At 35.2% G+C, this 27,278-nt stretch overlaps 1 protein-coding gene across 3 annotated transcripts in view; it reads right to left on the reverse strand.

Annotated features, from left to right (window-relative positions):
- Window positions 1-1,317: 1,317 nt before the first annotated feature.
- Window positions 1,318-27,278, reverse strand: part of LOC109675397 (cytochrome P450 2C19-like) — a 42,131-nt gene continuing 16,170 nt past the window's right edge. The window contains exons 4-9 of one of the 3 annotated variants that reach the window (XM_074078719.1): window positions 27,073-27,233; window positions 25,735-25,908; window positions 11,243-11,384; window positions 8,079-8,266; window positions 3,730-3,871; window positions 1,318-2,075 (exon numbers count right to left, since the gene is read on the reverse strand). In XM_074078719.1, coding sequence (XP_073934820.1) covers window positions 1,894-2,075; window positions 3,730-3,871; window positions 8,079-8,266; window positions 11,243-11,384; window positions 25,735-25,908; window positions 27,073-27,233 — 989 coding nt within the window. In that variant the 3' untranslated portion in view covers window positions 1,318-1,893. Of the gene's footprint in view, window positions 2,076-3,729; window positions 3,872-8,073; window positions 8,267-11,242; window positions 11,385-21,096; window positions 21,143-25,734; window positions 25,909-27,072; window positions 27,234-27,278 lie in introns of those variants that run through there. The other 2 variants (XR_012449688.1, XM_074078720.1) reach the window with 2 other exon arrangements.

The following is a 27,278-nucleotide window of genomic DNA, read 5'->3' on the forward strand; positions in this document are numbered from 1 at the left end:
TACAGGCCCTTGGAAGAATGAAGTTCTTCCATAGTAAGCCAGTCCATTGTAGGGGACACTGTAGGCACTGTGGATAGTTGGAGTATATGACACCATAGCAGTGAGTGAGCCCACCAGAAAGCATGTTTGGACCAAGCAGCAAGATCTGACCATGGAGTATATACTAGAAAAGTAGAAAACAAACAAAAATAATAAAATAGTTAAGAGTTCATAGTAAAATGGCTAGCAACTCCTACTTTGTAATAGGATTACCATAATTCATCTCCTACCTCTGACCTTTAACAACCATGTGACCTTGAACAAGATAATTAACAAGATGTTACCTCAGTGTTTAATGGTAAAATAGATATAATAGTAATGTAGTAGGTTTAAAAAGTCCTCAATACCCCCCAAGACATCCATGCACTATTTCTTGCAAGCTCTGAACCTAAAAATAGTTTCCCTTTTCTAAAAAATTGTGAAGGTAATTACAAGATGAGTGACCAGGATGGTTGTAACAGAGAGAATAATACAAATGTAACTGTCAGGATAGCATTACCAAGAAGCCGACCATTATCGGTGTACAGTATTACCTATTTCCCCACATGTTTTTAGTTTCCAGTCTTAAAGATTTGAAAGGTTCAATCTATGGTTTCAATCATATATTATCTTGTGTAGTAACCATTTTCATTACCTTTTGTGTTCTGCTCTTTAAATTAATTTCCCAATTTTTCACTATTTTGAGGGTTTTTCTTGAATATTCCTTGGGAGAAAAACAGTAAGTTGTAGAAAAAAATAAAGCATAAGACCAATTTTGTAAAGAACCACATTAAATTTATTCCAAATGAATGTATGTGAAAGTATAATGATGCACTCATGTATACGAATGTATACGTGCACCTAAGCCGTAGAACATTTCCTCAAATTGTATCACAAACTGGCTTCCTCGATAAATGAGCTTGGAATGAGCAATGGGTGCTATAACTTCTCATTCTGAATACTCCAAGACAGAAGGAATGGAAAACATCACTAGAATTTAAAATGTGTTAGATTTCCTTGGTGTGTACTATGGTGTGGAAATATGGCTTCTGATTTCAGGACCAAAGAATTAAATTTCTATCATGTTTGCGTTAAGTATAAGACATTGCTGTGGAAAGTTGGAAAATAAAAGAACCTGGTGAGGCTATGCCAGGACATTCTTGTTGTTTGGAGAGAGAAGAATAACACTTATAATATATGAATAGCAGTAACAAACCATAAATTTATGCTTGATTCAAAGATAGAAATATGAAATAAATATTTATATTTTATATGTTCACAATAACACCAAAGCAGATATATGTGTTCTCATATATTTAATGTTCATTTCTGCCTATGGCTGAGTTTGCAGTATTTCCATGCAGATTGGAACTTTGCTTGCGTAGTTCTTTTCTTTCAAATCCATAACTTCAGCAATTACAAGTGACACTGAGACAAAGATCTTTTTTAATGTCTTCCCTATTATCCTCTCTGTGCTTAACATTATGAAAAGCAAATGTTCTCCTGGGCCTCTACTTTCTTTTTACTTACTGCATTATGCTCAAAAGAATGAAGTTTAAAGAGTCAAATTAACAATGTTCTTTGTTCAAGACATGCAGGGGAAAATTATCTCTAAATAATCATGTTCTAATCTTCTGTTGTCTTATAAAGATAGCATTAATAATTCAGCATCAGATAAATATTAGTATTTGAATTAAACAATACACCTAGTACAGAATAGGGAATAGTGATATAGTCATGCAGGGACCCAGGTAACTCTCCAGAATGGAGATAGGGTGTTAGACAAGGCATTACTGATGGGAGAAGGAGGTGGACGATGCCCCAGAGGAAGGAATTGCTGATAATAGCACAGCAGCAGAGCTAGTCTGCTCCTCTTCAGACAGGAATGAAGTGGAGCTGGTACGTTGGTGGCAATGAAGCAAATCCTTTGATAACTGGGGTGGTATCAAGATCCTTTGGGTGAACTGTAGATTTCAAATTAAAGTGCTGCAAAATTGTGGTCAGGAATAAAAACAGCTCCATGCGGGCCAGGCCCTCTCCCATACAACTCCGTTTTCCTGAATATAAGACAAAAGAAGATTGTTACTGCTTATGTGTGACAGTGGTAAGCACTAGTTTTGTAACTGGCACAAAGGAAACATACCATGTTGATAAATAACTTGGTGGATGGATGGATGAATGGATAAAGGATGGATAGGTGGATGAATAAATGAATGTATGATTGGATGGACAAAAGTACAAATGGTGGACAGACATGGTCTCCACATCTGATCTTAACAAATATTTCAATTAAAACACATATTATCACCTTCATGCCAAACAACATATTCTTCATATAAACTGCATGAATTGCTGTTTCCTTTTCTTAGACTAATATCTATGATCTTGTCTTCTACTATTTCCACCCTGTCTTCTTAGCTCTTGCTATGCATTCTTTTCACCAGTCACCCAAGTACCAAGTGTGTTCATGTTTTATATCATGCTATTCTTTTCAACTAAGATGTACTTTGCATAAACTGATGTTTAAATGAGGTCAAATTTCATTTCTACTTTACACTCAGTGATCCACACAACAAGAAATAAATGTTTTCCCCTATTGATTTCTTCATCATTATGTCTTACTTGGGATGAAGCACAAATCACCTGGAATCAAAATTTACTATTTATTTTTTTATGCACTTATTCATTTACATTGTGGAAATAAACATAAATTTTTGAAGTGAGATCTCTGACCTTGCCATAGAGTTATCTAGAGTGCAAGGTATTAAACAAGAACCAAATCCACAGAAATACGGAGATTCTATGCTTAGAGAGTCAGCACACTCTCTGCAGGTAGAGAGAGCCAATATTCCGGACCCTTGATCATGACAGGAGGAAGAGCAGGATGTTCTATGATCGTTGCAATGTATCCTAGCACATGCCCAATATATTTTGCAGCCCTTGGTTATTTGGCAGAGATTCTGAAACCCATGACTTAGACAAATATCCTTTTCCTATAGGTCAACACCTCCTTTAAAATAAGCTGCATTTTATTTCAGCCATCCTGAAGTATTCTGTGTTGTTAGAACATTGACTCCATTTTATGATTTATAGTGAGTTAATGAGTGAACCCAAAGCTTGTATTTACTCACCCAAAACTCTTCATCCCACCAGCAATTTGAGATTTTTTTCTCTTACATTGGTAGTCTTATGGTATAACAATAAAGTGTTTACATATCTCTTTCTATTATGGGAATGAGTGCTTTTGGTATCTGTTTTGTGCCTGTGTGGATTTGTATCATGGTAGCTGAGCCTTAGGGATTTAGCAAAACCTCAAGAAGACACTCCATCATATTATGAAGACAGAGTGTGAAGATACCTCATCATATTTCTTATGGTGGGGAAGAAAAGTGTACATGAGTTTTAACTTCTAGGAGAAATTCTCTAATATTTCAGTGATGTATCTGGGCAAAGAATTCAGTCTACTTATACTCTAGTTTTTTTTTTCCAATTTTGAAAAACTGGATCAAGACCCTAAGACCCTACTAATCAGGCACCAAAATAAGTATGAGTCATGGGTAGGGAAAGTGTTGAACATAAAGAATGATGGTGCTGCTGATCACATACAAACAGCTGTGCCACAAGTTACAGAGGAGGTACCATATAAGTTGCAACTGATCCCAGAAAGATACTCTGTCCCCGGAAGCACACATAGAAATAAATTTCTATTACCTGCTGAGAAAACAATAAAGAAGTCACTTTTCTTAAAGTTGCCATGGTCATCTAGAAAGTGGTGAGGGTCAAACTTCTCAGGGTTGGGGAATTCTTTGTTGTCATGTAGCACAGATGAGAGTGATGGTAATATGGTTGTTCCCTAAAACAAAAGGCAGAGATAAATCAAGTTGTAAAGAATTCATGGTGCTCTATGTTACAATGGAGATAGTTTTTGTTTAATGTTCTTGGGTATATAAGGGAAATTAAGTTCAAAGAACAGTGACATTTCCAGACAGATCATGAAACAAACAGATAATTTTTAGTTTGGCACCAGTGACCTTGTTAAATGTCCTCCAATAGCATTTGTTGTATTGAGTACTTGAGTTTTTAGTATTAAAACTTCTGGATTTGTTCTCCTTATCGTTAAGCTTGGACACTGGTATCTGTCTCCACCTACTGGTTTAGTTCATCACCTCACAGTTCACATAACTCATATGTAGATTAGTTTCAAATTAGAAGTCTTTCTTAGCACATAAAATACGTTCAGTATATGTTCATGAAACTTCTGTACATTAACATTATTAACATTTGATTACTTGTCATTGTTCTAGTGATATAATAACAAATACAATAGCAAGGATAACATTATTATTATTAAAATTTTATCATAGTCATACAGGTTAAGTGTCTTAATTTTATATCATGGTGATCTTTGTTCTCAATTAAACCAATTTTTAAAAACATAACAGATGATAAAATTACAAATATTATTTTGTAGTATTTTAGGTTAGGTCAGGATCATCTATTCAGTCTAAAATCATCAATTAAGGATAGAAGAGTTAAGTGATTGATTTGGAAGACAGGATTTTTGCATGGTCTTAAACTATCCACTGGCTATCTGGCAAATATCACAATAGAAAGAAGGAAATGAATAACTCCTTCCCACCCCAGGCTTTGGTGTCTCTGAAAGGTTCACAGTCTATGAAAACATAGAAAGAATCTCTGATCAGAATGCATGCAAACACCAACTCTTAACTGCACTTTCTATTAATTTTAAAGGGAAGAAAGGTTGTTTTTTATTATACTTCTTTTGTTATTGCTATTTGCTATTTATATTTTTACTCTTTCCTTTCTCTACCTTTTAATTTTTCTTTTTCCCTATTTTTTCCTCTTTATTTTCAGTTTTCTCTTTGTAGTACTTTCTTCTTTTTTCCTTGTCTCATCTTGCCTCCTTTTAAACTTTTCTCTAGTTTTAATTTTCTTTCTTTCTAAAATTAATTTTGTTTTTATTATTTTAAACTTTATAATTTATGGTGTTTCTTTCTTCTGCTGTAGGTATTATGGTTGTTTTTATTTGTTTTTACTCTCTTTATTTTGGGGTTGCTATTGTTATTTGTTTTCTTCTTTCTTTTTAGTTCTAAATAACTATTCTATTGGAAATATACAAATTCAATGCAAGTACCATCAAAATACCAGTCATGGTCTTCATAAAACTTTAACAAATTCCTAAAATTCATATGGAAGAAAAGTAGATTCCAAGAAATCCTGAACAAAAACAATTCTGGAAATGTCACTATATTTAACTTCAAAATATGCTACACATCCATAGTAACAAAAACAGTGTCATAATGGGGCTTAAAACAGACATGTACCTTAATGGAATGGAATAGAGATGTTATAATTAAACTCATACATCTACAGACAGGAGTAAGATGGTCTTTTAATTAAATATAGCCATGCGAACTGGATATCCACATACAGAAGACTAAATCTAGGCCCCTCTAGCCCTATATAAAAATCCACTCCAAATAGATAAAAGACTTTATTGTAATAAATAAACACTGAAACTACTATAAAAAAGCATGGGAGAAAAACTTCAAGATTCTGACGCAGGCAAGTATTTCCTAAGTAGGATTCCAGTAGTTCAGAAAATAAAACCAAAAATTGACAAATGATATTACATCAGTTTTTAAAGGTTCTTCCCAGCAAAGGAAGCAATCAACAGATATTTCCAAAAGAATGAAAGAAAAATTTTCCAGCTATTCCTGTGACCAAAGATTAAAATCAACAATATACAAAAAATTTAAACCTTAACAATAAAAGAACAAATAAGACAATAAACTGGACAAATTGTGTGAGTAGACATGCCATAAAGGAAGTAAAAGTGATAAATAGAGACATGAATAATGCTAAACACTTTTAACCATCATGGAGATACAAACCAAAATTACACTGAGATTCTACATCACCCCAATAAGAATGAATTATTTAAAAAGGAAAATAAAAGATTAAAAACTGCTGAAAAGGACTTGGAAAAAAAGGAACTCTTATATAATCTTTTTGAGACTGTAAATTATTATAGCCTCTGTGGAATTCAGTACAGAGTTTGCTCAAAAAGCTTAAAACAGTACCGCCATATCATACAGTTACATCATTCTTCTGAATCTCTTTGAAGGAAATGAAGTCACCATACAATAGAGATACCTGCATAGCCACATTTATTGTGGCACAATTCATAATAACCAAGATATTTAATCAGACTAAGTGCCTGTAAACAAATTAATGGATAAAGAAAATGGTATATAAACACAATAGGGTATTACTCAGCCATAAAGAAGTATTAAATCCTGTCATTTGCATGAAAATAACTGGAACTGGAGGTTATCATGTGAAGTAAAATAGGCCAGACATAGAGACACAAGTGTCACACGTTTTCATCTCGTGTGAAAACCAAAATAAATAGGTAGATGAATAAATAAGTAATTAAAATTAAGAAAGAAAGGAAAGAAGAGACAAAATGACATGAAAGTAGAAAAGGAACTAATAGGGAACCAAAGGGGACCAGGATATGGGGGAGAGGTGGGTGAGCAAGAGTGGTTAGAAGGGAGGGTGGATATGATGAAATTATGATACGGCATGTAGGGTAATATGACAGTAAAACACGTTAATTTGCATAACTAATATTTATTAATAGTTATAATAAGACTGAAAGAAATAAACTTGGTCATGGTAATTGTGGAAGCTTTGTACATCAAGGTTTATATATATATATATACTTATATATAATGTATAAATATATAATATTAGTGTTATGTCTATATAATATTAATTACTATAAACATATAATGTTATATTTATATATAATATAAATATATATGCATATATATGTATTTGAAAATGTCCATGGAAAAGGGTCAAGGTTATTCTAGAAATATTGAGAAAATTTAACTATGGACTCTAGTTAGCTAATATTATTTTATGAGTGATAACTTGTATGATTTAAGTTATTATTATGTAGGAGAAATTCCTTGTTCTTAGGGCATACATACTGATGTACTGAGATATAGTTAAATGAGTAAATGAACAGATATTAACTAGACGTACTCACACTTTAATTTTACTTAGACTTAAAGTTTAAGTACACAAGTGGAAAAATTCTGTCTCCTAAGTCTGTCATACAATATCTATCATTTTGATTGTAAATTAATCCCCTGAAGGTTTTTAAATACATAACAGATGAAAGTGATTCATTAAGATACAAAACAGACATATTTTCAATAGATAATCAATCATGAAATACATAAAGAAAAATAATACCATTATTAATTCACACCATAAATAGGAATTAATTAGAAAATGATCATTGATTTAAGTGTAAAATTAAAAACAAAACTAAAACTTCTTCAAAAAGATAGAAGATAAAACTTTAAAACCTGATGCTGTGAAATTATCTTGTAGTAGGACACAAATGCAGAGATCAACATTATCACAGGATTTTGTACAGTATATTAATACTATACATCAGGCTTTGAAAACCAAAATGCATGATGCAGTCTGCCAGATACTTTGTTTTGGCCAATGAGCAAAGAATGGTTAAACTGAAAAATATTAGAAGGACTTAGGATAAACTTATAATGCCAAATCATATGAAATTTAAATTTCAGTTTCCATAGGCATTATATGTAGTCATCCTTATTCACTTCTGCATTGTCTGTGACTGCTTCCACACCACAGTGGCAGAGTTCAGAAGTTCTTTCCAATCTTATCTAGAGATTTACTCTCAGATAGATATCCCAGAATTGTCTTTTGGCAAATTGGAAAGCTAAACTTTTAGTATTTATTTAGAAATGTAAACATTTAAAATTAGTTAGAATAATATTAAAGAAGATGAACAGATTTGGAAGAGCTAAACTATCAGATACCAGATCTGTTATAAAGATTTATAGCCCCAAACTGAAAATGACACAAAGACCATTTCACAGATATGTGCAAGATTCTTGTGCTTCTACTGGTAGATGTTTGAAACCACAGTGTAAATTTGGAGAATAGGAAGCTGCTAAGATGTAACACAGAAGAAAGAACGTTACCTTGGGAATAATATAATTTCTGAATTTAATGTCACAGGTGACAGAATGGGGAAGACTATTGGGAACCAAATCAAAGTGTCTCTGGATCTCATGCAACACAGCATCTGTATAGGGCATGTGACTCTTGTCCTGCATGCAAGGGATCCTGTCTCTGCCAATCACACGTTTAATCTCTTTCTGTACTTCAGCTGGTAAGACAAAAAAAAGAAAAAGAAAATTGGAAAAGAAGAAAAGTGGCAAGTTTGTCACAGCAATTCAGTGTTACATGGAACATAAGAGAAGAACACCAACAACATACTACATTAATAAATTAGATGGCCAGAAGTAAATTTGGATATATGAGGAAAATCACCATCAAATACATACATATCACTCTCCTATAAAAAAGGCATTATTGCTATATCAATACATAATTATAAATTAGCATACATGATACCTATAAATAAAAGTAATGAAATATTTCATGATAAAGAACATGTCAATAAAAAAGAGTAATTGCAGGATAAAAATTGGAAAAATCATAAATGAATATCAAAACAATACATGAGATTTAAAATTAAATTATAGAATATTTATAAGCATATATGTGTATTTTGTGTGTGAGCAATTTACAATGTTTCCATCATATATTCACATCTCAAATATGTCCATTGAATAGTTTATTAACATCCTCTGAAATTTATACTTTAGAACAACTCTCTGTTCCTTATCCAATTTTGGACAAATTTTAGTGATGTCTTGATATAGGGAGAAGAGAATTTTCATCTGTCTTCAAATGCATAATATATAAACATCCATACACAGAACACATGCACAAGCAGAGAAACACACATATGCTTCTCTTCACTGCATTAATAGGCAATATTATGGCTGTTTTTTTAATTACACCAATATTAATTTATTCATTGTCTATGTCACTTTAACTTGATGAATATTGTTGCTTGATAAGAAACCTATATTGAAGTTTCATTATTGTTACTTTTCTGGACTTACCCTGTTTCTCTAAATCAATTCATAATTTTTCTTTTCTTGTATTAGAATTGCTTCCAAATGTTCAGACAGGTATTTGAAACTCCTTGAAATAAATTCCCTTGTGTTGGGAAATATCAGATTCTTGATTGCTTCTCTTTGTTCCTGGTTGTCCCTTCAAACCTATTTCATAAATCTGGTCAATTCTGAAGTGAGTGTTTTCCAGGCCTGGTACCCAGCAGCCTCCCTGAAACTCTTATCCTCCCCCAAGTAGATATCTCCTGGAAACCATGACTTCTGCTGTCTTCATTTCAGAGATTGGATGCAGAAAGGGGAAAGAGGCATAACATGTTTGGAAAGTTTTTAGGACTGAAAACCCCTCATTGTATTAATAGCAAGATACTCAGTAATCTTGAGAACTTTGATGCTATTCTGAATCATAATCCTTCTCATATCACATGATATATTTCTCTGAAAACTATTGTGATTTTCTCTTCAATTCCATTGATCTAAAATTTAATGACCCTGTGTTGTGGGTAGATACTTGTATTACATTCACTCTGCAGGACAGTTGGAGAGAATTTCCTATTAAGATGACCAAATATGGGCCACTTTACTCCACAGTTCTTCACATTATGGAGAATATATCTGTCTACTGAATTTCAGGAAGCAAGATGGAGTACAGAGCTCTGAATCCCTGCATTAAAGAATTGGACCTTTTCCAAGCTTTCTTTTCATCCCTCTTTCTTCTTCTGTCAGTCCTGAAGTCCTTGAGAGCAGGGCTTCTCAAACTCACTTTCTCTTGAAAGTAAGCATTTTTTTCCAGCAAGTGCAAAAGCAGTTACATGATCAATAGAGATGTGCAGGGAATCCATGCAGGAAAGTTTCCTTTTTCAATTTTATTTGGTACTGTTTTTGACAAGTTATTTCCAAACTTGTAGGGGAAAAGCTTGCTTTTCTTCTTTCAAAAAATTCCCTCATCTTAAATTTATGTTAGTGTATCATCCTCGCTGCTCAGCTAATTTACACCCTTCAGACTAATCTGTTTTTCAGAAATCTTCTGAAATACTTTTTAAGTGTTTATTTAATTTCTCTTACAATAAAGAACTAATTGTCATTTGTAATTATGTGATTCTCATTTGAATAAATCCCTGACACAAAGTATGTTTCATAAGTGCTGCTCAAATGGAACCCTTTATGTTTTTTTAAATTGTATATCCCATTTTTCCTTTTTATTAGCATATATTCATCACACTGGGTAGGGGATTCTATGTGCCAATTCTGAATAGCCTTACATTTAATATTTGTTAGATTGTCCCATAATCTCCCCTGAACAACCCCCTCCCTTCCCCTCTTAAAGCAATTGCAAGGGGTTTCACTGCTCTATTCCATACATGTATATGAAGACCATCAACCATATTACCTATTCTTCATCTCCACCACCATTCAATCTCCCCACTTCCACAAATACCGCACACATACTGTACCTATTTTCTAGTCCTTTCATTTTTAATTCTAAAATCAATGTTCAAACATATTTCTAAAGAGTTCCATTTGATATATCCTAGAAGTAAAGTATATTCACAGCTAGGATACATCAAATGGAACTCTTTAAAAGCAAATTTCTAAAGTGATGTTTGAAAAAGGTAAAAGTATCAAAATCCCAGCAGAAAATGTCTTCATTGTTGAACAGAAGTTGTATGGATACAGACTAATGAAATAATAAATAAATTCCTTTAGAAACATATGCTTCCTATAACAGAAATGTTTTCTAATGAATCTAAGTTTTTAGAACATTTCCTAGAGTAGAAATTATCTCTGGTTACCTCATTAAATGCTAGGTTTTGTACTTATGCTTCAAAAGGAGAATTTCCTTTCCCCTGACACAGATTTAGAATTACCTAGATGAGGAAATATACATGAAACAAATTTATGTGCTATTCAAAGTGAGCTTTTTGCAATGAAATCAATGTGCACTCCATTGCCAATTTATGTTGATACATGCCAAAAATCATCTCCCATGAAATACAGATGCTATACCAATATTTTATTGCTTTTCCACTGCCTCCAGATTACAGTTTGGGGCACAGAATGTCAAATAGTGATGCTTCTGTAAGCAAACCATGTGAAGGAAAATAGTGGTATTTTCTCAATGTGTTCCTGAAGTTCGCTTTGCTCATCATCAGTGGTCATACCTGTGACATCTGGATGCTTCATCAGGAGTAGGAGACCATATCTCAGGGTTGTGCTTGTTGTTTCTGTCCCAGCAGCAAACAAATCAGAGACAGTGGTTAACAAGTTTTCATAAGTAAACACTGACTCTTGATTGTGCTTTTCCTAGGAATAATTTGATTACATTAGCTATCAAATTATTTGCCAGCATATTTAATTATACTGTGTCCCAAATAGTTCCCAATATCTTAAAGTTAGACAACAGAAACTGGACAGGGCAATATTAGAAGCAACTACTGTATTGCATGTCAGAGACTGTAATTGGATGACCCAAACTTCATTTCCTACACACTTATTTTTGGCTGCCTATAATTTCTATTCATAAGACTCTTTGCAGCTAGTTGAGCCATCAGCAAATTTATATCCATGAAAGATACATGCCAAAGGCTATTGCTGTCCCCTTTTCTACTAACTGCCTTTTACTCAAAATACAAACATGAAAAAGAAGGTAAGGAAGAACATTGGAACATGAAAATTTAATCATAAAATTGAAGCTCTCAATTGTAAATATGATGAATAAAAAGAGAAGGTACTCATATTATCTTTATACTAACTCCCTGGACACTAAAATTGAGATTAAAAACCCACTATTGGTTTAAGCTTTTTAAAAGTTAGATATTCTCTTTTATGCAAATATAAACATACATTATTAAGAACAAATAGAAAGAAAAACCAGGGCCATATCGCACTAGATGTAATAACTCAGACTTAGGAGTTTAATACTTTTTTCTGTCAAAAATTTGCATAGATAAGATGGTAGATTGCTGACGTATGCCATGTGACTGAGCCCACACAAACCTGAAAGTAAACCTCAGGTTTGTGGCTGCTAGGGTAGACTTTCTGTTTTCTTTCCTCAAAAAGGGAGAGCCAACATAAAGACTGATCATATCTGAAGATATCTACCCTAAATAAAACTAAAAGCACAAATCTGCCACTGCAGGTTCTTGATTCCCAGAGGAGCTTGCTCCATCTCACACCACTACAAGTGCCAGAGTTTTGGTGTTTTGTTTTGTTTTTTTCCTTTTTCCTCTTTTCCTTTGTCTGGATCTCACCTGTCTACAGCCCATGAAATCACCAGATGTTCCAACATATATATGTAGGGTTAAACACCTAGAATATGTCAGTAGCCAAACCACAGAGGAAAAGGACAGTCACCAACCACTGACCTATATTGCTAATGATAACAGAGAGAAGAACCCACAAACCATCAAGCAAGCTCATCACTTTCAGTCCTGAGGGCTACCATGCAGGCCATGTCAGCTTATGGGAAACTGACTGCCCTATCCTAACCAGCCAAGTAGGAATATTCCCAAAGACCTGCCTGGCCAGGAAGGGGCACAGTCATGTAGCCTAGGCTAGTGAGTCTCTATCCATAGGACAGATGGAATAAGCCACTCAGTTTGTGTAAAATAACACATTCAACCACATTGGAGAAGCCTTATAGCCAAATGAGCTGAATCTGAAGCCCTCAATCCCCAAAAATCCTGGGGTTAAATATCTAAGAGTATGTGCCCACACCATTCCAGAGGGAATGCTTGCAGACCTTTCTAGTGAGAACAGGGCACAGCCCAGCTGACAAACCAACCTCCTCTCTTATCTATCATAAGAGCTGGGAGGTAGCAGGCTAGCCTAAAGCACAGTGTCTGAGTCTCTAACACAAAACAAGCAGCCATTGAACTCACTGATCAGAGAAAAGGAAAAGCTCTAAATTCAGCAGAGTGTTTTCTAACCTGCTAGTTGTGTTTGGAGAACACACAACTGACCCACAAAGGCTACCTCAAACACCTGGAGATGCCCCACCTCATTCCCGCAGCTGCCCTAATCCAGAGCCTACTTCCCTTACCAGGTTACACCTCAACAATTCAGGGCCCTAAGGGGACACATGAGTAGATACAGCCAGAGAACTACAGAAAAAAATCTGAGGACCAAAAGTTGGAGGGCAGCATCCAGTATACTGATTGAGCACACAAGATGCTCACTTTATCATCAAGAATGAAATTCAGATTTTATTTCTTCTTTTTGTTACATTTTTAATTTGTTTATCCTTAGACAATGAAAGCATTTAGAATGGAGGGTTTTGAATGTGTTTTCCATGAACAAATAATAAAACTTTATAGTGATAAATTGGCTAATTACTCTGAGTTCATTACTACCCAATGTTTAAGTAAAACAAAACATCACATTGTACCTCATAAATATGTACATATATTATCTGTCAGTCAAAAACTATGAACATAGATTAGGTTCTTTTAGTGAAGTGGTATAAAGACTGGCATTTTGATTTTGTTCTATTTAGATCCTAATCTAATGTGTTTCTAGTTTTCTCTGTGGAATCTGGATATGAAATGTTTCTACGCTGAGTCACATTGACATGGTGAAGCCTCCACCTCTCTAAGCTCACATACCTAGTAGCTGCTCATTAGTCTTAGTTTTCTCAGTTGCAGAAGCTTGGAAGGAAGCTGTTGACTTCCTCCTTTGAGTCTGACCCTTCCTCCTGCTAGATCCAACACAGTATAGTAGTGTAGAAAACTAAGCAACATTGGGAATACGGTGTGGGACTCCACAAACACGTGGCCCCTTCTAGGGTCTTCTTCCCCTTTGGGTTGCTGTTATATGAACACTTATTGCTTATTTTCTTAAATTATAATGGGAAGATGTGTTGGTATTACCAGAGTGATATGAAAAAGATGGTAGATGTGGAAATTTAGAAATTGGACCCTCCACCAAACAAACACTAACTTGTGTAATTAGTCTGAAGAAATAATTTTGAAACTCTGGAATCTATGCAAACACTTGCAGAATCCTGGGAAGTGCTTGATGAAGAAAGCACCTGTACAATTTCAACATCTCCCAGAGATTCTAATATTCTTCGTAACCCAGCTCCACCATTGGCAGTTTTGGGAGCAGTGCACTGTCTTACTGTGCAGCTTCCTGGTCCTTGACAGGAAAATAGAAACCTGATCCTTCAGAAATCAGAGTTGTGTGTTTTGATTGCTAGCACAAAGACTGGTTATTGTTTCATTCCTCCGGGGATCAAGTAACTCCCAGTGACATTAAATAAGGACCTAAAGAAACAGAAAACTTCATTTTTTGTTTCCTTCAGTTCCAGAGTCTCACTGACCTACTGCTGATAGAACAGATATTCAAGTGATCACACATGACAAGAAGTACAGTTCATGCAAAAATAATTTGAAAAAGTCACTAAATGAATGGATTTCTGCAGCCTTCATTAAGTAGCAACAGTAAAATTGCTCTGAAAGTAAAAAGTCTGATTTCAGTTAATACAGTATGGTATGTTAAAGGTGCAGTTCTCAACAAAAAAAAATTACACATTGTACAAAGAAAAATTATCATATGGTGCAATAAGTTATAAAGGGGCTCTGACATATCCAAGATAAGCAAACCCTCATATTGGACTTATTCAATGAAACTGTTATTTTAAATTTTTCACATATGCTCAGAGAGCTGAAGAAAACCATATACAATGAACTAAAACACAACAAGAGAGCAACATATAATAAAGAACAGAAATTCTGGAACTAAAAAATGAGTAAATGAAAGAAGTTAATTCATCAGAGAATGGCAATAGTAGACTTGAGCAAGCAGAAGAAATAGACAGCAAGCATGAAGATACAACAAACAAAACTGCCCAAGTGTAAACAGCAGAAAGAAAAGGGAACAAAGAAAAATGAGTAGATAACCTAAATGCCCTATGGAATTTCACAAAGACAGAAATCTACGTGTTAAAAGAATCCCAGAACAAGAAAGAACAAAAATGAAGCAGAAGATATTTGAAAAAATAATGATGGAAAACTTTTGTATTTAGGGAAAGTCATGAATCTACACATGCAGGAAACTCAATACAGTGAAGGAGAAAGCAAAATGAGTCATACCAAGACATATCTTAATGAAACTATTAAAACAAAAGGCAAACAAAGACTGCTTAAGCCATACACTGGTGGCTCATGCCTTTTAATCTTAGCTACTCAGGAGGCAGAAATCAGGAAATCAGCCTGGGCAAATAGTTTGCAAAAACTTACTTTGAAAAAACCTTTCACAAAAAAAGGGCTGGTGGAGTTTCTCAAGATGAAGGCCCTTAGTTCAAGCCCCAGTACCACAAAAAAAAAAGACTGCTTAAAGCATCAAGAGAGAAGTGGCTTTTCATATAGAGTAGATCCTCAATAAGAGTAAGAGCTATTTTCCTACAGAATTCATGGATGCCAAAAATTAGCAGTATAATATAAAGTACTGACAAGTTAAATTGGCAAGTAAATATTGTATATCTACCCCCAAAATTTTCATAATAAAGGAAAAATTAATACATTAAATGGTAATTTCAAAAAACATTCCAGGGAATGACTCTCTTGTCATTGTGCTCTACAACAACTGCTAAAGTACTCAGCTCTGAGGCTGAAACAAAAGACACAAATCAACAAATGAAATAAAGATCATTGTTAACAATATGTATGTCAATATGAAAGTTAATGTTATTGTATTTTTATATGTAATGTCTTTTTGGTTTCAGTATGATTTTTAAATGCATAAAAGAGTAGTTACAAGTTAGATTTTTTGAGCAACATAAAGTGGTATGGGTATGGCATTGAATGGGAGGTAAAAGGGAAAGGCAATTTGAAGCTAAGTCAGTATTGATTCAAAGTACACTGTTATAAATTTAGGATGTCAAAATCTCCATATTCCTCCTAAGAAAGCAAGTTTAAAATACACAAAGATAAACTCAAGAGTAAATTAGAAAGGTCACTAGAAAAATTGATCAAACAAACATAAAACATTTTTAGGAAAAATGATGACAACAAACAATATGTGGCATGTAGAAGGAAATAACATTAGATAGAACAAGTCACAATAATTTGAAATTGAAAAATTAAACTTAAAATCCCCATAGAGAAGGAATTATTGTAAGAAAACAATGAGACTCAGTATAAGAGACTCACTTTATATCCAAAGACACCACTATGTTGTATGTGAAAGAATGTAAGATGAATCCATGCAAATAGTAGCCTAAGAGAGCAGAGATACTTACAATATCACAGAAAGTAGATTTTATGTAAAACTTTTTAAAGAAAAACTCAATGTGGATGTTGATACAGATTTATTAATGTATATATATCAGGTGGAGAGCTCCAAAATATTTGAAGCAAACATTAACAAAGAGACACATAGACAATTCTACAATAATAGTGAGGATTTTAATATACAAGTTTCAATAATTTATACAAAACATAATTAAAAGATCAATAAGGAAATAAAGATTTCAACAAAACTAGGTATCAAATATCCTTGACAGATACATACAGAACACTTCACTCAACAATATACCTTCCTCTTAAGTGCACAGAAGAACATCCCTACAATAGACCATATCAGGACATATAAAATCCTCAATAAATTTTAAATTTTAAAACATCAAGTCATAAAGTACATCTTCTCTGATCACAGCTAGAAATCAACAACAGAAGAACACTGGAGTTCAAACAACATGCTCCTGATCAACCAATGGATTAAATACAAGCTAACTAGGAAAACTAGAAATTATTGAGAGAATGAAAATTAAAACATGATGCAATAAAATAATGAAATACAGCAAAACACAGTTCTTAGAGGGAAATGTACAGCTGTAGACATTTTTATTCATAATAAAAATGCTTACATTGCTGATATAACTTTAGGGCCGAGCATCTCAGAAAAGAAATCAGAGTAAAGTCAGCAGAAAGAAGACACAAATAAAAAAGAGGGTAGGAACACCAAAAACCATCATTAAAACCAAGTACCAGTTCTTGGAAACAGTTAACAAATTGACAAATCATTAGCTAGACTAACTGAAAAAAAAAGAGAGAAAAGATGCATATTATTAAATTTGTAACTGATGCAAGGACATAAATGCTGAATTTACAGAAATAAACAGGATCATGAGATAATAATCTAAACAGGAAGAGATCCAAGATGGCAACTGGGACACAGCTGCAGATCTCATGAGCTCCTTGAACCAGGGGCTTTGCTGAGATGCTGGAGACATGCTTGGCTGAGGTAAAGCATAAGGGAGATCTGAAACATCAGCACTCTGAACCCCTAGCTTGTGGAAGGCTTCTCCATGCCATGATTTATTAAAAGAACAGCCAGCCCAACACACCAAGCCCCACCACATAAGCCCATGGAGCTGCTGCTCCACAGGCCTTGGGATCTCCAATCCTCTGACACACTCCTCAACCCCACCAGGGCCATTCCCCCAAACTCCCACCCCTCAGACCTGCATGATCTCCACCAGACTGCACCCCTAACCCCTGCCAAGCCGGCAATCTATAGGCATTCACAATCTCTACTGGTCCATACCCCTGAGGCCTGCACAGGCATTCATGATCTCTGCTCTGCTGGGCCCACACCCCCTAAGGCCTGCACAGGCCTGGATGATCTCCACTCTGCCAGGCTATGCCCCTAAGGCCTGCCAAGCTGGGGATCCACAGGCACGCATGATCTCTGCTATGCCGGACTGCACTCCTCAGTACTGCACAGGCCTGCCCACTCTCTGCTCTGCCAGGCAGCACCCTTAAGGCCTGTCAGGGTAGTGATAAACAGGTAGTCACAATCTCCACTCCACCAGTCCCTTGCCCCCAAGATCTGCACAGCCTGCAGGATCTCCATTCTGCCTGCCCATGCCCCTAAGGCCTGCCAAGCTGGTGATCTACAGGCATTCACAATCTCTGTCAGGCCATGCACCTCTGGCCTTCAGAGGCCCACATGATCTCTGCCAGGCTGTGCCCCTAAGGCCTGCAAAGCTGGGGATCCACAGGCACACACAATCTCCACTCTACCAGGCATGCACTGCACACCAGATCACTCCAAAGGCCTGCTAGATAGCCTCAATGACAGGCTTCTGCCAGCAGGTCTGTGGGACCCCACCCACCTGCCACCCACCACAGGAGGGCTCCAAACCTGCCTGGGAGACACAGACAGGACTAGATGCTAAAGGAATAAAAGCAGAACTACTAAGACTGAAATTCCTGAACTTGTGATTTTATATATTTTTGTTTGTTTGTTTGTTTCCCTTCCTTTAAAGGTTTAGCTGTCTGGTTTGCTCTTTGATCATCCACCATTCCTCCCTGCTGTTTTCCTCGGTACTCTCTTTTTTTATTTTTTCTTTATTTCCTTCTACTTCCCTTTCTTTCTCTATATTCTCCTTCCTTGACTTTGTTGGTTTCACTATTGTAACTCAGTTAACACTAAATTACACATAGTCCAGGGACAGAAACAGAACCAAGTGGAAATATGGGAAGATGAAAAAGGAATGGAAACTATTCTCCTCCAAAAAATAAATTAGTACAGGTTCAAAAGGAAATGAAGAAAATAGATACCCAGATCTAGACTCGAACAAAACAAAGATAAACTATGTCAAAGAACCCAAGGAAGTCCACAAGAACATCCTGAAAGAAGAAGAAATCCTGAGAGTAATCACTGAGAATTTCATGGAGATATTACTAGACATGGTCAACCAAAACATACAAGAGGCACTCAAGAAATTCCAAGAGGAAAAAAATAAAGAACATGAGAAAACACAAAAACAAATAAGTGAAATCATAGGAGCCTTAAAGAAACAAAAATGAAACAGAAAATACCACAAATAGAGATATAAATGAATTAAGGATGAAAATTGACAGCATTAAAGAGGAAGAGACCTATGACATGGAAAACCTCAGAAAAAAGAATGAAACAGAAATACAAAACAAAATGGAAGGCCATTCCAGCAGAATAGAACAAAGAGAAGACAGAATCTCAGAACTTGAAGATGAAATGGTAATTAAAGGAAAACTGAAGAACTATTAGTCAAACAACTCAAGACCTGTGAAAGGAATATGCAAGAACTCACTGACTCCATTAAAAGACCACACGTGAGAATCATGGGCATTGAAGAAGAAGAGGTGCAAGCAAAAGGAATGCAATATACATTTAACAAAATAATAACAAAAAATTTCCCAAATCTAGAGAAAACTGTACTCATTCAGGTACAGGAAGCCTCAAGAACACCAAACTGACTTAACCAAAGTAGAACTACCCCACAACAAATTATTATTAAAATGACAAGCACAGAGATTAGAAAAAGAATATTGAAGGCTGTAAGAGAGAAAAAACAAATAACATACAAAGGTAAACCAATCAAAATCACAGCAGATTTCTCCATGGAAACTGTCAAAGCAAGAAGAGCATGGAGTGAGGTCTTCCAGGCACTAAATGAAAATATCTTCAACCCTAGGATACTCTATCCAGAAAACTATCATTCAAAATAGATGGAGCAATAAAAGTCTTCCATGGTAAGCAGAAGCTAAAACAATATGACCATCAAGCCACCACTACAAAAGATTCTCCAAGAAATTCTGTACACAGAAAGTGAAAGCAAACAAAATCATAAAAGGGCAGGCAACACTGAACCACAGGAGAAGAAAAGGCAAGAAAGTAGAGAGTAACATTGATTCACCTACACACAATCAAACACTTAAACAACAAAGACAACTAAAAAACAGGGATCACCACATACCTATCAATACTAACACTAAACATTAATGGACTTAATTCCCCCATCAAAAGACACCAATTGGCAAACTGAATTACAAGAAAGATTCAACAATCTGGTGCCTGCAGGAGAACCACCTCATCAAAAGAAACAAGCACTGGCTGAGAGTGAAAGGCTGAAAGAAGGTCTACCAAACCAACGGCACCCATAAACAGACAGGGGTAGCAATACTTATCTCAGATAAAGTAGATTTCAAACTTACATTGATCAAATGAGATAAAGAAGGACACTATTTAAAAAAGGGGAAACACAACAAAAGGAAATAACAATTATCAACTATATGCATCCAATGTCAACACAACCAATTTCATCAAACATATTCTGAAGGACCTAAAAACATATATAAACTCCAGCACAGTGATAGTGGGAGACCTTACTAGCCCCCATCACCAAAACATACGTCATCCAAACAAAAAATCAATAAAGAAATTCTAGAACTAAATCACACCATAGACCAAATGGACCTAGCTGATGTCTATAGAATATTTCACCCAACTGCTGCACAATATACATTCTTCTCAGCATCTCATGGAACCTTCTAGTAAATTGATCACATCCTGGGCATAAAGCAAGCCTCAGCAAGTATAAGAAAATAGAAATAATCCCAGGCATTTTGTCTGACCACAATGCATTAAAACTAGAAATCAACACAAAAACAGCATTAAAAAAGATGCAAACAACTGGAAGTTGAACAACACATTGCTCAATGATCAATGGGTCATTGATAAAATAAAAGAGGAAATTAAAAGATTCCTGGAAGTTAATGAAAATGAAAACATGACCTACCAGAACCTATGGGACACAGCAAAAGGCAGTCCTAAGAGGAAAGTTCATAGCCATGAGTGCATATATTAAAAGGACAAAAAGATCTCAAATCAATGATCTACTACTACATCTCAACATCCTAGAAAAACAATAACAAGCAAACCCCAAAACAAGCAGAACACAGAAGCAATTAAAATTAGGGCTGAAATCAATGAAATAAACAACAAAAATACAAAGAATTAATGAAACAAAAATCTGGTTCTTTGAAAAATACGTAAGTTTAACAGACCCCTGGCAAACCTGACTAAAATGAGGAAAGAAAAAACTCAAATCAGTAAAATCAGATATGCAAAAGGGGAGATAACAACAAATACCAAGGAAATCTAGGAAATCATCAGAGACTACTTTGAGAGCCTATGCTCTAATAAATTTGAAAATTTTGAATAAATGGGCAGATTTCTAGATACTTACAATCATCCAAAACTGAACCATGAAGATATTAATCACCTGAATGGATCTAAAACACAAAACAAAATTGAAGCATCAATTAAGAGTCTCCTAAAAAAGAGAAGTCCAGAACCTCATGGATTCACTGCTGAATTCTATCAGATATTGAAGGAAGAACTTATAACAACACTTCTTAAACTGTTCCATGAAATAAAAAGGGAAGAAACATTGTCTAACTCGTTTTATGAAGCCAACATCATTCTCATCCGAAAAACAAAGACACCTCCAAAACGGAGAACTATAAACCAATTTCCTTAATGAACATCGATGCAAAAATCCTCAATAAAATTATGGATAACCGAATCCAACAACACATCAGAAAGATCAAATACCACGACAAAGTCAGCTGCATCCCAGGGATGCAGGGGTGGTTCAACATGCACAAATCTATAAATGTAATACAGCACATCAACAGAAGCAAAGACAAAAACCACTTGATCATCTCAATAGATGCAGAAAAAGCCTTCAACAAGATCCAACACCACTTCATGATAAAAGCTGTAAAAAAACTAGGAAGAGAAGGAATGTACCTCAACATTGTAAAGGCTATATATGACAAACCGACACCCAACATCATAATTAATGGTGAAAAACTGAAACCATTCCCCCTAAAATCAGGAACAAGACAAGGGTGCCCACTATCCCTACTCCTTTTCAATACAGTACTGGAATTTCTAGCCAGAACAATTAGGCAAGAAGAAGAAATAAAAGGAATACAAATAGGTAACGAAACTGTCAAAATACCCCTATTTGCAGACAATATCATCCTATACCTTAAAGACCCAAAAAAACTCTACCCCAAAACTCCTAGACACCATAAACAGGTATAGCAAAGTGGCAGAATAAAAAATCAACCTACAAAAGTCATTAACTTTTCTATACACCAACAATGAACAAACTGAGAAGGAATTCATGAAAACAATTCCACTTACAATAGCTTCAAAAAAAATCAAATACCTAGGAGTAAACTTAACAAAAGATATGAATGACCTCTACTAGGAGAATTACAAACCCCTGAAGAAAGAGACTGAGGAAGACTACAGAAGATGGAAAGATCTCCCATGCTATACTACCAAAAGCAATCTACAGGTTTAATGAAATTCCCATCAAAATCCCAATGACTTTCATCACAGAGATTGAAAAATCTACCCTTAAGTTCATTTGGAAACACAAGTGACCACGAATAACCAAGGCAATACTCAGCAAAAAGAGCAATGCTGGTGGTATCACAATACCTGACTTCAAACTATATTACAAAGGAATAGCACAAAAACAGACATGAAGACCAATGGAATAGGATAGAGGACCTGGATATGAATCCACACAACTATACCCACCTTAATTTTGACAAAGGGACCAAAAATATACCATGGAGAAAAGACAGCCTCTTCAACAAATGCTGCTGGGAAAAGTGGTTATCCATCTGCAAGAAACTAAAACTAGATCCATGTCTATCACTCTGTACTAGTATCAACTCAAAATGGATCAAGACATTAATATCAGACCCAAAACTCTGAAGTTAGTACAGGAAGGAGTAAGAAACACTTTGGAACAGGTATAGACAAAGACTTCCTCAATAAAACCCCAGCAGCTCAGCAACTAAGAGAAAGTATGGACAAATGAGATTTCATAAAATTAAAAAGCTTCGGCACAACAAAAGAAATGGTCTCTAAACTGAAGAGACCACACACAGAGTGGGAGAAAATATTTGCTAGCTATACATCAGATGAAGGACTGATAACCAGACTATACAGGGAACTTAAGAAACTAAACTCTCCCAAAATCAATGAACCAATTAAGAAATGGGCAACTGAACTAAATAGAACTTTCTCAAAATAAGAAATTCAAATGGCGAAAACACACATGAAAAAAATGCTCACCATCTCTAGCCATAAAGAAAATGCAAATCAAAACCATACTAATATTCCATCTCACTCCTGTTAAAATAGCTATCATCAAAAACACCAACAACAAGGTGTTGGTGAGGATGTGGGGAAAAAAGAACCCTCATACACTGCTTGTGGGAATGTAAGCTGGTGCAACCACTCTGGAAAAAAATTTGGAAGTCTCTTAAAAATCTAAACATACATCTGCCATATGATCCAACAATCCCACCCCTGGGGATATACCCAGAGGAATGCGACACAGGTTACTCCAGAGGCACTTGCATACTCATGTTTATTGCAGCACTATTCACAATAGCCAAGTTATGGAAACAACCAAGATTCCCCACTACTCATGAATGGATCAAGAAAATGTCGTATTTATACACAATAGAATTTTACTCAGCCATGAAGAAAAATGAAATCTTATCATTCGCAAGTAAATGGATGGAACTGGAGAACATCATTCTGAGCGAGGTTAGCCAGACTCAGAAGACCAAAAATCATATGTTCTCCCTTATATGTGGACTTTAAATCTAGGGCAAATACAGCAATGTTGTAAGACTTGGGTTACATGACAAGGGGAGAACATATATGGGAGGTATGGGGTTAAATAGAAAATCCCACACATGAAAGCTTTTGATGTCCCCACTCCAGAGGAATTAATACAGAAACCTTAAAGTGACAGAAGTCAACATGAGGAGGGGATCAGGAACCAGTGTAAAGATCAGTTAGAGATGAACCTGGCTTGTAACACATTTGTACATGAAAGCAATGCTAAGAATCTCTCTGTATAGCTGTCCTTATCTCAACTTTCAAAAATGCTATGTCTTTCTTGTTATTATTTATTTCTACTCTTCAATGGAACTGGAGAACGACGCAGAACAGGTCTTGCCTGGAAGGGAGGGAGGAGGGGAGAGAGGGTGAAGGAGGGGTGCAGAGGGGATAAATGACCCAAACAATGTATGCACATGTGAATAAATTAATAATAAAAAAAGAAAAAAATTTCTATTTGTACCTAAAAAAAAAATCTAAACAATTGTATACCTACAAATCAGATAATGTAAATACATGGAAACCATTTTAGAAACACACAAATTGCCAAAAATCATTTAAGGCCAAATAGAAAATGTGAGTACTTGCAACAAATAACAGCCAAGTACTTTGATTACTATGAATTTGACATTACAAATTCCAAAGAAAGAAATGTTCCTGACCACATGTTATCAAAATTTTTAAAGTGGGGTCTATATAGGTGCAAAATGGAAAATTATTCTACCACAATAAAGAATAAAGAACTGACAAATGCTCTAACTCAATGGCTCCAAACCATTATGCCAACTGAAAGAAACCAGAAACAGAAGGTCACATATACCATAAACCTTTCATATGATGTCACCATGATAGGCCAATCCAGAGAGACAGAAAGCAGATTAATGAATACTTCCTGTTCAGATGGGGGAATAGGGAGTGTCCATTTAAAAGACATGGTAGGCTTTGAGAATGTTTGTATAGTTTTGAAACTAAGGAACCAATTCTGTTTATTGCAGAACAAAGTGAATACAGTACATACAACTTATTACTAACCCATTTAACTGGATTAATTGCATGACATGTGGATTTTACCTCTATTTTGAAATGATTTCACTGATATTCAAATTTAATATAAGCCTTGTCAAAATACTCACTGGCTTCTTTGAAGAAATTGGCAAACTTATCCTAAAATTAAATGGAAATTCAAGGAGCCTACAGTAGATAAAATAGCCTTGAAAACTAAGAGTGGTAAGATTCACTCCTTTTGATTTGAAAACTTGATTCAAAGCTATATGGGTCATGAAAATGGTGTACTACTAGCAAATGGACAGACCTTTGGGATAATGTGACAGAATTAAGAGCCCATAAACAAAACCTCACATTTATAGGCAACTGATTTTTTGAAAAAATAGCCATTCCAATAAATGGTATAGTGAAAACATTGCTCCTACTTCCAGGTCACCTGAACATCTATCTATAACTCTGTACCTCTGAAAATTCATTTGAAGTTACCCTCAGTTAAGGTTTCACACTTCCAGTCACCAGCTTTTTCACATCACACAGACATGTATGCACAATTAATCCCTTGTTAAATTCTCTCTCCTCTCCATAATGTCAAATATATCTATTTCAGTCTGTAGACATGCAGTATTCCTTCTTGGATAAGGCATTCTTTTCTTTTTTCCCATATACTGTGTGCAATGATAATATCCATCTCCATGTTTGAGCATGGTAATTTGCATTGTATCACTGGTTTGGAAATTCCACTTAACCTATTGAGTGCATTCTGTTTCTCTCAGCTAGACTATTATTATTTTCTTAATTATTATTACATTTTGTTTGTTTGTTTTGATATAGGGACTTACTATGAAGCCCAGGCTGGCCTCAAACTAGCAAACCTCCTGCCACAACCTTTCAAGAGCTGGGATTACAAGTGTGTGCCACCATTCCTGGCTTAGATTATTTTTTATCTAAAGGAAAGGGTCAATATATTCTAATTATTTTAAATTTTAATCTTATATCTCCAGTGATGCTTAGTGGAGATTCCTGTATACATTAGGTACTGAATGTGCTTGTCAAGCAAAACTAGCTAGACCATTTGAACAAGCTTAGTGAATATAGAACTATTTAATGTACCAAAAGATGCTTAAGCAATCAAATAACTGAAGTGATGTTAACATCTTACCTGCTCCATTTTTATCAGGAAACAATCAATAAAGTCACGAGGATTGTTAATGTCCAGTGATGCTTGGTGTTCTTTTATTTTCTCCAAAACATAAGTTCTCATTTGAGAAACATTTTTAATCAATCTATTATGACTTCCTGGAAAGTCAAGGAAAGCAGGGAAAACATTGCAGATCTACAAAAGAAAAGAATAACATGTTGAAAAATTAATTAAGATATATATACCATATACCAGCACTGACTAGAAATTATAGCTTACTAATAAATTATGGTGTCTATATCGAGGTATGTTTTTATTGTGAATACATAGCTATTCCCTTATAGAAAGGACTGTGGGAGAAAATTCTGACAAGAACCTCAATGATGAAAAACATTCCCTACACTCATGCATCATCATTACTCTCTGAAAGCATATTTATCAATTCACTCCTTTTCTACACCAATATTGAAAGATAAGATGGTATGACTTAATTTGAGTCACACTTGGTACATACTAACAGAGATTAAGGGACCAGTGTAACTTGATTTAAAGTTCAAAAGGAGTCCCTGCTGTTTATTTGTATGCTTATTTGTCTATATGTCTGTCTATTTGTTTGAGACATGGTCTTGTTATGAAGCCTAAGCAAGCCTTTGGTCACTGTGTAGTTCATACTGATCTAGAATTTATGGTCCCCTCGACTCTGCATCCAGAATGCTAGGATTACATGTGCATACCACCATGCCTGCTGTAGCCCTTTCTGTTTTTATTTCTGTGAATTAGTTTCAGGTAAAACACACAATGAGTGTGATGGAAGTGCGAGGTGTGCAACAATGCCTTGAAATACATTTGTGTCCAAGAATTGTTGGATTTCTTGCAGATCACTTAAGTATTTGGAAAGTGTTGAGACTATGCCAATTCTGCACAGGAAAAAAAATGTTACTTTTTCATGGTTCACATCCTATAAAATTAAACATGTGATCTTTTCAACTAGAAGGCCAACTGACACTCAAACACCCAACCCTACTCAGTGATTCCTGGAAGTTTTCATTGTCCTTCCTATTCCCAAATTAACATATCCCTGACAAGCCATACGACATGATACCAAAAGCACTTAGGAGTTTAAGGGGGAAAACCATGAACAGGTAGCTAGCAGTCTTGAAACTAGCTCTTTATTTGCACCTTTCTTTTCCTGGGTTTAAAATAAAAAACAATGAATCCTTCACGAGATATTCACTCCATGATGCTCTAGGAGGGACTGTGATACCTATACATTCACTTCACTACTTGATCCATGTAGAATTTTGGATATATCACCAAAAAGACATTATTTTTTTCAAAAAGAGATGATTTTGGCCACACCTGTATCCATGGGGAGCTCATAATCCTGGTGTTTTCATTGAATCTTCTCATAATGGTAAGAAAACTCTGATCATTATAGTCAAAACGATTCTGGAAAATAATGGAACAAATCACATTGCAAGGAGCACAGCCCAAGATAAAGGTGGGATCACAGGGTGAACCTGAACAATTGGAAAAAATTAAATGTCATTAAAATGCACATAAAA

This window comes from Castor canadensis, chromosome 7 (assembly GCF_047511655.1).
Source record: "Castor canadensis chromosome 7, mCasCan1.hap1v2, whole genome shotgun sequence".
NCBI classification, from domain to species: Eukaryota; Metazoa; Chordata; class Mammalia; order Rodentia; family Castoridae; genus Castor; species Castor canadensis.